At 37.9% G+C, this 13234-nt stretch overlaps 1 protein-coding gene across 1 annotated transcript in view; it reads right to left on the minus strand.

The window, feature by feature from the left end:
• Nucleotides 1-11770, minus strand: part of CYP2C9 (cytochrome P450 family 2 subfamily C member 9) — a gene marked incomplete at its 5' end in the record, with an annotated part of 40675 nt that extends 28905 nt beyond the window's left edge. Inside the window, 2 exons of the mRNA XM_017890655.1 lie at nt 10272-10448; nt 11610-11770. Coding sequence (XP_017746144.1) covers nt 10272-10448; nt 11610-11770 — 338 coding nt within the window. The remainder of the gene's footprint in view (nt 1-10271; nt 10449-11609) is intronic.
• Nucleotides 11771-13234: the final 1464 nt, after the last annotated feature.

Here is a 13234-nt window from a genome sequence, read left to right on the forward strand (position 1 = left end):
TATAATTTGTAATATTTATAAATTATAACTAAATAAGTAATAATTAAATCAAATAAATAAAGGCTAAGAAAACAAAAGAAAATAACAAGTATTGGTGAGAATATGGAGAAATTGGAACCCTCAGGTCCTACTAATGGAAATGTAAAATGGTGAAGCTGTTAAGGAAAATATTAAGGCAGTTCAAGAATTAAAAACAGAATTACCCCATATCCCAGAAATGCCACTTCTGGATATATATCCAAAAGAATTAAAATCAGCACATCAAAGAGATATTTGTTTACCCATATTCATAATAGCATTACTCACAAAGTCAAAAGGTGAAAGTAATCCAGGTGCTCATCAACAGATAAAAGGGTAAGCAAATTTGGTTTATACATACAACGGAATATTATTCACTCTTAGAAAGGAAGAAAAATCTGACACATGAGAAAACATGAATAAACCCTGAGAACATAACATTAGGTTAAGTGAAATAAGCCAGTCACAAAAGGGCAAATATATAATGATTCCACTTTTATGAGGTACACAGCATACTCGATTTTATAGAGACACAAAGCAGAATGTTGGTTGCCATGGGATGGTGGAAGCAAGAAACATAGAGTTATCATTTGAGGTGGGGGTGGGGTTCTACAACATTTCTTCCTGCATCATCTACGTCTCTGGACACTTCTCTTAGGGCAACCCATTCCCTTTGACTTCAGATAAATTTCAGGGCAAGAGATAAGGGAATGGGAATTTTAACTGCAGCTAGTCTACACGGTCTCTGGCAGATAAGACTGACAAAGACCTTTACAAGGCCCATCTACTGTTCTTGTGTTACTATGGACACACTTCATGGAATTATTAATATGAATTAGTTTGCATAGTTGAGAAGATTATGTTACTTTGGTTTTGTTTGTTGATTACTTTGTTGGTAGAGACAGGGTTTTGCCATGTTACCCAGACTGGTCTTGAACTCCTGAGCTCATGCAGTCTTCCCACCTCAATCTCCAAAAGGGCTGGAATTACCGGCATGATCTACAATGCCCAGTCAAGAGTTATTAGTAAATGGGTATAAAGTTTCCATTTTGCAAGATGAAAAGGATTCTAGAGATGTATGGCAGTGACGTTTGCACAACAATGTGAAAGTAATTAATACCAATACACTATACACTTAAAATGATTAATACAGAAACTTTTATGTTATGTGTATTTTGCCACAATTTTTTTACAAAATTAAAAAATATATATACACAATAAACAAGTGAGATTTATCCCAGAAATGCAAAAGTGGTTTCACAAGAAAGTCAATCAGTGTACTACACCGTATTAGAATAAAAGAGAAAAACATGTTCATCTCATTAGACGCAGAAAAAGAAATGGACAACTTTTAATACCCATCATAACAAAAACACTTAGAAAACTCTAACTGAAATAAAACTCCCTTACCAAATAAAGCATATTTATGAAAACTCCAATGCTAAAGCATACTGAATTGTGAAAGCCTAAAAGCTTATAATGTAAAATCAGAAAGAAAAGAAAAAAAAACAAGAATGTCCATTTTTACTACTATTAAACATAGTATTGGAAGTTCTAGGCAGAGCAATTAGGCAAGAAATGAAATAAAACACATTCAAATAGGAAAGGAAAAATTCAAGTCATGTGTATTTGAAAACCACATGATTCTATATATAGAAAAATCTCATACAATACAGATAGAAAACAAGTAGAGCTAATAAATGATTTCAGCATAATTTCGGAGTACAAGATCAATGCAAAAATCAGTTGTCTCTCAGTGCTGGTGCCAGTGCCTGCCATTAGGGGACTTGTAGATAGGACTACCCAGTCCAGCGACACCCATCTTGATCCCCCCAGGACTGAGCAGGGAGCCCAGGCTGCTCTGAATTCCACAGATGAACAGATTGTCTGAGGAAACAGAGAAGCTCCCCCAGAAAACAAGGATCAAGCTGTGCTATATCAAGTTGTACTAGCCACAGCTGGCTTTTACTCATGAGGGCCATCTACTGACATGTATGTCAAACTTCACAGGCCAACATAAAACTGCCCACAGAGGTGAACACAGCTATAGAATCAAAGTCAAAGGCCCCACACAACATACTTTATAGTCACACCACATAGGAAGGGGGAGAGGAAAAGGAAAGAAAAAACATACGGAGAGGAAAACAATTCTATCTGCACAAAATAATTTCAAAATCAGAAGAGGTAGTCTCTCCAAAGAAGAAGAAACCAGCATTAAGAATTCTGCCACCATGAAATGTCTGAATGTTGTAAAACCAACAAAGGATCGATCACATGAACTCCCCAGCAATGAACCCTAAACAAACTGGCAACTCAGAAATGACAGATAAACAATTCAAAATATGGATTGCAAGTAAGCTCAGTGATCCAAGACAAGGTTGCAAATCAATGCAAATAAACAACTAAAGCAGTCCAGGGAATGGAGCGACAGATAAACATCTTAAAAAGAAATCAATCAAAGCTTCTGGAATTGAAAGACTCACTTAAGGAATTTCAGAATGCAATTGAAGGGTTTATCAATAGACTGGACCAATTTCAGAGCTTGAACACCCGTCTTTTGAACTAACCCAGTCAGACAAAAATAAAGAAAGAATAATTTTAACAAATGAACAAAGTCTTCAAGAAATATGTGATGATTGAAAAGGAGTAAACCTAGGAATTATTGGCATTCCTGAGAGAGAAGAAAAAGTAAATAATCTAGAAAATATATTTGAGCTAATAAGTAGAGAAAGTTTTCCCAAACTTGCTAGACAGGTAGACATCCAAATACAATAAATCCAGGGAATATATGTGAGACACTATACAAAATGAACATCAGCAAGGCATTTACTCACCAGGCTGTCCAAAGTCAAGGCTAAAACACAATTTTAAAAGCAGCTGGCGTAAAAGGTCAGATCGCATATGAAGAGAACCTTGTCAAGCTAAAAGAATGCTCAGCCTATTTTCAACATTCATTTTTTAAAAAATTACAAAAAAGAATTTCATAGTTTGCCAAAGTAAGCTTCAAAAGCAAAGAAAAAATACAATATTGTCCAAACAAGCAAGTGCCAGGAAAATCTGTTACCATTAGACCAGGCTTATAAGAGATCATTAAGGGAGTTCTAAATATGGAAATGAAAGAACAATACTTGCTACCACAAAACACACTTAAGTATGTAGCCCAGAGACTCTATAGAGCAATCACACGATAGAACTACAAAGCAACTAGCTAACCACTTCACAATAGAATCAAAACCTCATGTATCAATGTTAACATTGAAGGTAAACAGTCTAAATGCAACACATAAAAGGCAAAGAGCGGGAAGCTGGATTAAAAATAAGACCCATCCTACTGTCCTCAAGACTACAAGGACCGTCTTCTACTAGTAGAAGGAGAAGAACCATCTCAGACCTAGAAGACCCATCTTAGACCTAGAAAACCCTGAAGAACCTTCCAAAAACTCCTGGAACTGATATACAACTTCAGTGAGACTTCAGTACACAAAATACATATTCAAAAATCTGTAGCATTTTTGTACACCAAAATGTTCATGCTGAAAACCAAATCAAGAACTCAATCCTATTTACGATAGCCACAGGAAAAAACCTAGGAATACAACTAACAAAGGGGGCAAAAAGGTCTCCACAAGGAGAGCTACAAAATACTGCTGAACAAAATCATAGATGACAGAAACAAACGGAAAAATGTGGTATATATACACCATGAAATGCTTTGCAGCCATTAAAGAATCATGTATTTGTAGCAACATAGATGCGGCTGGAGGCCATTATCTGGAGAGAATTAATGCAGCAACAGAAAACCAAATACCACATGTTCTCATATAAAAGTGGGACACAAAGAAGGAAACAACACACATGGAATTACTATAGAGGGTAGAGAGATATAAAGGCAAGGGCTGAAAAACTACATACCGGGTATTAGTCTCACTACCTGGTTGACGGCATTATTTGTACCCTAAACTTCAGCATCACACAATATACCCATGTAACAAACGTGAACGTGCACTTCCTGAATCTAAAAGTTGAAATATTTTTTTAAAAGAAGGCATTTAATATGGTATCACTTTTAAAATCAGACAATCAATGGTCATAGCTAAATACAAAATTTACAGATAAACTTCGCCTTTTAAACTCAACCAGACCCTTGCAACAGAGGAAAAAAGAATATCTAATACCTAAATAAATTTAAAACTATCACCATGTTCAAGGATTGGAAGACTTAATATTGTTAAAATGGCAATACACCTCAAAGTGATCTAAAAAGTCATGCATCCCCTACCAAAATACCCAATGGTCTTTTTTCCAGAAATGGGAAAGTGATTATATCAATTAATAATGCAACTATATGTGATGAAGCAGCTACGGTTGTCTGGGATGTACACCCCTCGGTGTTCATCATGGCCCCAGGACAATTTTAGGACACGGACACATCGAGTGGTTAAGTAGCAGAAATTAATAGAAAGAAAGGAGAGAAAAAGCAGCTTCTTGTGCGAGAGAGGGGACGTTGAAACAGGGAAGAGTGGATGACAGCCGATGTATAGGCAGGCTGGAGGAAGCAGTGGTCTGATTTTACATAGGCTAGAGATTGGTTTAATCAGGTGTGATATTTACATAGCAGGTGGGGCAAGGTTGGACCTCTCTCACTGTAATCTTATTACGCATATGGACTTTCCACTTGACCAGTGCCATTTATCTGCTCCTTACTGTACACATTGCTGGCAAAGGGGAGGGAAGATGAAGCTGCTATTTTGAACATGCCTAGTCACAGGTAGTTCTGTACTACCAGCATTCATCCAAGAAGCTTCCAGCTTCCTCGTCTGTGTCTGCAGCTCGATTTTACTAGCTGCTCTTTGTTAGAAAATGATTTGGGGCTGGTTTCCATTAAAAAGAAAAACCTTACTGAGGACTCCCAAAGGCATAGTATCTCCCTAAGTAATTTCTACTTAATTTCTGTATCTGTGAGTACTCAGTTTCCAACTTCAAAACTTACTACAAAGTATAATAATCAGAACAGTGTGGTACTAGCATAAAGATATCATCAAGACAAATGGAATAAAACTGAAATCATGAAGTAAACCTAAAGATCTATGGCAAATTTACTTTCATCAAGGGTGCCTAGACCATTCAATCCGAGGAAAGAATTTCTTCAACAAATGGCGATGAGACAAGAGGACAGTGAAATGCAGAAGAATGAAGCTGAGACCTTCCCTACTTCACTCCAAATGAAAAATATAACTGAAAATGGATGGAAAAACTTAAATATAAGAGCTAGAACTATAAAACTCTTACAATAAAACATAGGGGCAAATCTTCATGACTTCATATTTGGCAATAGATTTATAAATTTGATACCAGAGCAGCAAAAGGAAAAATAGATAAATGAAACTTCATCAAAATTAAACTTGGTGCAGCAAGAATATAATTAAGAATGTGAAATGACAACCGAATGAATGGGAGGAAATATTTTCATATTATGTATATGTAAGAGTTTAATGTTTTGAATACACAAACCATTCTAACAGCTTAAAAAGAAAAATAAAAGCAACTTAATTTAAATAGAAAATGTACTTGAATGGCATGTATCCAAAGAAGATATACAAATGGGTAATAATATATTATTATTCAAGTTCAAAATCATTGGCCATTAAATACAAGTTAAAACCACAATGAGAGCTGGGCGCAATGGCTCACACCTATAATTCCAGCACTTAGGGAGGCCAAGATGGGCAGATCACCTGAGGTCAAGAGTTCGAGACCAGCCTGGCCAAATTGGTGAAAACCCTTCTCTACCAAAAACATAAAAATTAACCAGGTGTGGTGGCACATCCCTGTAATTCCAGCTACTCTGGGGACTGAGGCAGAAGGATTGTGTAAACCCAGGAGGCAGAAGTTGCAGGGAGCTGAGATCATGCCACTGTACTCCAGCCTGGGTGACAGAGTAAGACTCTGTCTCTAAATAAATAAATAAATAAATAAATAAATAAAACCACAATGAGCTACCACTTTACAATCACTAGGATGGCTTCAATAAATACAGAAAATTACAAGTATTAGCAACTATGTGGAAAAATAGAAATCCTTCTACCTTGCTGGAAGGAATATAAAATGCCACATTCACTGTAGAAAAGTTTGGCTCTTCTACAAGAAGATAAACATAAAATTCCCATTTGACCCAGCAATTCAACTCCTGAGAATATACCCATGAATGATGAAAACATGCTCATAAAGAAAGACACACAAATGGTCAAAGCAAGATTATCTATAAGAGCCGAAAGTTAGAAACAATGCAAATGTCCATAAACAGATGAATAACAAATTGTGATATATGTGTGTGGAAAATAAAATATATTTCAGCGACAAAAAGAATGAAGTACTGATACACGTTGCAACTTAGATGAGCCTCCAAAACTTTATACGTGAAAGGACCCAGAAATAACAGGCTACATATGCTATGAGTCCTTTATATATCCATTACAGGCAAATCCATGGAAACAGAAAGAAGATTAGAGATCATTACATAATGGGGTGGAGGAATGGAGTGATTATTTAATGAATATGATATGTTTTTGTGGAGTGATAAACACATTTTGAAACCAGAGAAAGCTGGTGGTTGCACAACATTGTGAATACATTAAATACCACTCAAGTGTACACTTTAAAATGGTTAATTATACATTGTGTGAATTTCACTTCAATTTCAGAAATGACATAATTCCCTGATCTACAGACTTAATGCAATCCTGTCAAAATCCCCATTGGCTCCTTTGAGAAAATTGACAAGTTTACTCTAAATTTCATACGAAGATTCAAGGGACCCAGAATAGTGAAAACGGTACTGAAAAAGAACAACAAAAGACTCACATGCCTTGATTTGATTTAATAACTTGGTATTAATACAATACTACAGTAATTAAGACGGTGTACTATAGGGATTAGGAGAGACATATAGATCAATGGAATACAATTGAGAGTACACACACACACAAAAACCTTCACACATTTATAGTCAATTGGATTTTGACACGGTTGCCAAGACAATTCAATAGGGGAAAAAAATAACGTTTTCAACAATGGTGCAATGACAACAGGATTGATGTTTACACATCATCTGATAGACACCAAATTCCAACTGGTATCTGTACAAATCATTTTAGTTTACACTCAATGAAGGCTTCCCTTCCCTCTTCCATCCACCTACTCTTCCCCATCACCCACCTCTGCACCTCCATGTAGAGCATTCCAATCCATCTGAAACCTTCCTCTGACTCTCACTGCAAATATTTTATGGCCTATTTCAATTTGCAGGAATTCAACCCACCTAGGTTAAGCCATTCTTTCCCATTCTCAAATAAACTGTGTGCAATAATAATGATGCTCATCTTCATCATATGGCATATTTTATATTTTCATATTTGTCAGTAATTGATTCCATTTCACCCGAAATATGCATTCTGTTTCTCCTTGGGTAGATTTATACATATATATACTTTAAGTTCTGGGATACATGTGCAGAAGGTGCAAGGTTGTTACATAGGTATACACATGCCATGGTGGTTTGCTGCACCCATCTTGGCCCCAGCGTTGATGCTCCCCTCCGTGTGTCCATGTGTTCTCATTGGTCAACTGCCACTTATGAGTGGGAGCATACAACGTTTGGTTTTCTGTTCCTGTGTTAGTTTGCTGAGGATGATGGTTTCCAGCTTCATCCATATCCCTGCAGAGGACATGAACTCATCCTTTTTTATGGCAGCACAGTATTCCACAGTGTATATGTGCCACATTTTCTTTATCCAGTCTGTCATTCATCAGCATTTGGGTTGGTCCCAAGTCTTTGCTATTGTGAATAGTGCTGCAATAAACATATGTGCACCTGTGTCTTTATAGTAGCATGATTTATAGTCCTTTGCTATAGTATGGCTGAATATGAAATTCTGGATTGAAAATTCTTTAAGAATGTTGAATATTGGCTCCCACTCTCTTCTGGCTCATACTGTTTCTGCAAAAAGATCTCCTGTTAGTTTGATGGACTTCCTTTGTCTTAGGGTTGCTCTTCTCAAGGAGTATCTTTGTGGTCTTCTCTTTATTTCCTAAATTTGAATGTTGGCCTGTCTTGCTAGGTTGAAGAAGTTATTCTGGATAGTATCCTGAAGAGTGTTTTCTAACTTGGTTCCATTCTCCCCATCACATTTAGGTACACCAATCAAGCGTAGGTTTGGTCTTGTTACGTAATCCCATATTTCTTGGAGGCTTTGTTTGTTCCCTTTCATTCTTTTTTCTCTAATCTTGTCCTTGCATTTTATTTCATTAGGTTGATCTTCAATCTCTGATATCCTTTCTTCTGCTTGATCAATTTGGCTATTGATACTTGTGTATGCTTTACAAAGTTCTCGTGCTGTTTTTTTCAGCTCCTTTCAGGTCATTTATGCTCTTCTTTAAACTAGTTATTCTAATTAGCAACTTAGGTAACCTTTTTTAAGGTTCTTAGCTCCCTTGAATTACGTTAGACCATGGTCCTTTAGCTCGGTGAGGTTGTTATTACCCACCTTCTGAAGCCTATTTCTGTCAATTCATTAAACTCATTCTCCATTCAATTTGTTCCCTTGCTGGAGAGCAGTTGTGATCCTTTAGAGGAGAAGAAGCATTCTGGTTTTTGCAATTTTCAGCCTTTTTGCACTGTTTTTTTTTTTTTTCCCCTCATCTTTATGGATTTATCTACCTTTAGTCTTTGATGCTGGTGACCTTTGGATGGGGTTTTTGTGTGGATGTCCCTTTGGTTGATATTAATGCTATTCCTTCTGTTTGTTAGCTTTCCTTCTAACAGTCAGGCCCCTCTGCTGCAGGTCTGCTGGAGTTTGCTGGAGGTCTTCTCCAGACCCTATTTGTCTGGGTATTGCCAGAAGTGGCTGCAGTCCTGCAAAGATTGTTTCCTGTTCCTTCTTCTGGAAGCCTCATCCCAGATGGGCACCTGCCAGATGCCAGCCAGATGGAGCTCTCCTGTATGAGGTGTCTGTCAACTTCTGCTGGGAGTTGTCTCCCAGTCATGAGGCATGGGGGTGAGGGGTCCACTTGAGGAGGCAGTCTGTCCTTTAGCAGTGCTCAAGTGCTTTGAAGGGAGATCTACTCTCTTCAGTGCCAACAGGCAGGAACTTTGAAGCCTGCTGAAGCTGCATGCACAGCCGCCCCTTCCCCCAGGAGCTCTGTCCCAGGGAGATGGGAGTTTTATCTATAAGCCCCTGACGGGCTGCTACCTTTCTTTCAGAGATGCCCACCCAGAGAGGAAGAATCTGGACAGACAGTCTGGTTACAGCAGCATTTTGGAGCTGCAGTAGGCTCCACCCAGTTCAGACTTCCTAGTGGCTTTGTTTACATTGTGAGGGGAAAACCGCCTACTCAAGCCTCAGTAGTGTCGCACGCCCCTCTCCCCACTAAGCCCAAATGTCCCAGGTCAATTTCAGACTGCTGTGCTGGCAGTAAGAATCAAGCCAGTGGAGCTTGCTGGGCTCTGTGGGGGTGAGATCCACTGAGCCAGACCACTTGGCTCCCTAGCTTCAGCCCTTTTTCCAAGGCAGCGAACAGTTTTGTCTCACTGGTGTTCTGGGTGCCCCTGAGGTATGAACAACAACAACAAATTTCTGCAGCTAGCTCTGTCTGCCCAAACAGCCCCCCAGTTTTGTGCTGGGCCCTTGTGGTGTAGGCACCTGAGGGACTCCCCTGGTCTGCGGGTTGTGAAGACCATGGGAAAAGCATAGTATCTGCGCTAGAATGCACCATTCCTCATGGCAGGGTCCCTCACAGCTTTCCTTGGCTAGGGGAGGGAGTTCCCTGACCCGTTGCCCCTCCTGGGTGAGGCGACAACCCACCCTGCTTTGTTTCGCCCTCCGTGGGCTGCACTAACTGTCTAACCAGTCCCAGTGAGATGAGCCGTGTACTTCAGTTGGAAATGCAGAAATTACCCACCTTCTGCATTGATCTCGCTCGGTGCTGCAGACCAGAGCTGTTCCTATTCGGACATCTTTATTCTTTGGGTAGACTATTTTTATTTAAACAATTTAGTCTACATATTCTAATTATTTAACAATCTAATTTTATATTTTCCATTATGCTTACTGTATATGCATTCATACAATAAAAACTTAAAGTGCTTCTCAAGCATTACTGTTTGACCAGTTAAACATCCCTAGTAAACACACAGCAAGTCAATGAATCACAGATTCACAAGCAGTCACATAACTAAGCTTTGGTTAACATTTTACCTTCTCCATTTTGATCAGGAAGCAATCAATAAAGTCCCGAGGGTTGTTCATGTCCATTGATTCTTGGTGTTCTTTTACTTTCTCCAAAATATAACTTTTCACAAAAGCAACGTTTTTAAGTAATTTGTTATGGGTTCCCGGCAGATAATCAATGATAGGAGAAAAATTGTTGTAGATCTAAGAGAAAACAATAATTTATTAAATTAAAAGATTTTAATAAAGGCATATATATCATATACCAAGCTCTGGTTGCAAATTACAGCTATAAATATAAATAAAATATATCATATATCTTGATGGGGAAATTTTTATTGTATATATGTAGTAATTATCTGATTATAAAAGATTTGAGGAAGAAAATTCTGACCAGAGAATCAGTTCTAACCAGATGATAAACATTTTCTAGACTCATATCTCCTTTTATTGTACAAAACATCTTTATATTAATTCTGTTACTTTTTACAATTCTTCTCTATAATCTTGAAATATAAGATGGCATGAATTACCACATTCACATTTTGTAGACGACAGCATAGGTTAAGAGAGTTTGGACAACCTGATTGATAGTACAAAGCTAGTCCCTACTATATTGATTTCTATCAAGCAGCCTCTGAAATGGAATTAGTATTTGAGAAGTAGGAGGGGCTCAAAGATACTTCAAATTCCAACTGTGGACCAGAGCAGTTAAATGACTTCTGTAAAATCACACAATTATTATGTAGGCAGAGTATAAAACATGCCAATTCAGCATAGAGTATAAGTATCATGTCTGTTTATGGCTCATACACCAAAAAACCAATAATTTCATCATTCCTAACCCAGCTATCTCATCAGCTAGAGTCCCAACTGAGATATCAGACACCCCTGCCCTATTCATGTTTCTCGGCAGCTTCTGTGGTCCCAAATATTCTCCCTTCTTGAAGGAGATGTCTTTTAAATTAGGATATTTCTGCCACACAATATGACACAGTGTGAATTGAAGGACAAGTCTTGTGAGTAATAGAAGCCTCCAAAGTGCCTGGATATCCATGGAGTGATATGAGCACGCTCTGGGGCTGTCACCAAAGTACTTTATAGAAACAGGGCTTTGGAGTTTAGTGGAAGAAACATTGATGAGGGAGCTAATGGGCTTAGAAGTCAGGCCTGTATTGGGACATTTATTTCCCATGCATAAAATAAAGGGCTTGGCCATCTTTCCCAGATATTCACCCCACGGCTGTCTGGGCAACACTGTAGTATTCAAAAATGCACTTCAGAGCTTGATCCCTATAGAATTTTGGATTTGTCAGAAAAAAAGAGCATAGGTGGTTTATCAGGAAGTAAAAATCTTGGCCTTACCTGGATCCAGGGGCTGCTCAAAATCTTGACGTTTTCGTTAAACTTTTCCATCAAGTTAAGAAATTGCTGATCTTTATAATCAAAACGTTTATGGAAAATAATGGAGCAGATCACATTGCAGGGAGCACAGCCCAGGATGAAAGTGGGATCACAGGGTGAGGCTAAAGAATTAGAAACAACTTAAAATACTATTAAACTTCAGATATAAAATGCTTTGTATTTGTTAACAGATAATAGTAGTTTAGAAATTTTAAGCAACATCTTACCTACGAATTCCCTTAACAGCAAAAAAGAGTTCGTCATGCATAAAATCAATACAGCACTTTTACATTAATCCCGAGTTGACCATTACAACCTAGCTGGTTAAATAACGGTTGTTCAAATGATAAATTTACATTGCCAGCCTATTTGTCTTTTACTTTGGGGAAAAAAAAGACATTTTCTAAAAACCTAATAATTCAGGTTTCAGAGGGAATCACATCAGTCTGCAAAGTCTGTAGACAAGGCACTGAGATAGAAAGGGCAAGAATAGTTGAGGATTTTAAAGCTTTTTATATATAATGAATAGCTGAAAGAGTCATGTGTTGAACCAGTAGAGAGGAACTACAGAGACTGTGGGTGAATTCATGTATTTAAGGAAATAAATGTAAGAAGTAGAATGCGTTTTATGAGAAGGAAAACAAATGTAAATGAATAATATGCTTAACATAGATTAGTTTGCAAAAATTTAAATGAAAACTTTGTTGTTTGTTTTTGTTTATTGTTTGTTTGTTTTGAGATGGAGTTTCACTCTTGTTGCCCAAGCTGCAGTGGAACGGCACGATCTCAGCTCACCACAACCTCTGACTCCTGGGTTCAAGCAATTCTCCACCTCAGCTTCAGAGGTAGCTGGGACTACAGGCATGTGCCACCATGTCCGGCTAATTTTGTATTTTTAGTAGAGACGGGTTCCTCCATATTGGTCAGGCTGGTCTCGAAATGCCAACCTCAGGTGATACACCCACTTTGGTCTCCCAAAGTGTTGGGATTACAGCCATGAGCCACCACGCCTGGCCAAAAACTTTTATTTTAAATATAAATCCCAGGCAAGGCAAACAGGAAAGTGTAAATTGATACATGGAGTTTTTTTCTTCTGTAGCTTTTTAAAAATGAATTTTCTTATTTAGGAACGAAATGCCCACCATCTGTAGTCATCCTGCAAATTTAACTTATTTAATTTGATATTGATTAGGCCCAGCCTATCATTTAATAGCTAAATAAATTAAATTATAGGAAAGGTTTTCTTCTTTGGTGGAGGATCTCTGAAATAAAGTTGTTATAATCAAGTGATTGGTAAAGTTTATATTTTTAAAATTTTCTTTTGTTTTACTTTAAGTTCTAGGATACATGTGCAGAACGTGCAGGTTTGTTACATAGGTATACATGTGCCATGGTAGTTTGCTGCACCTATGAACCTGTCATCGAGGTTTTAAGCACCTCATGCATTAGGTATTTGTCCTAATGCTCTCTCTTTTCTGGCCTCCCATCCCCTGACAGGCCCCAGTGTGTGACGTACCCCTCCCTGTGTCCATGTGTTCTCACTGTTCAGCTCGCATTTATGAGTGTGAACTTGTGATGTTTGGTTT

The sequence above is a fragment of the Rhinopithecus bieti genome, unplaced genomic scaffold (genome assembly GCF_001698545.2).
Source record: "Rhinopithecus bieti isolate Rb0 unplaced genomic scaffold, ASM169854v2 scaffold_20285, whole genome shotgun sequence".
NCBI lineage: Eukaryota > Metazoa > Chordata > Mammalia > Primates > Cercopithecidae > Rhinopithecus > Rhinopithecus bieti.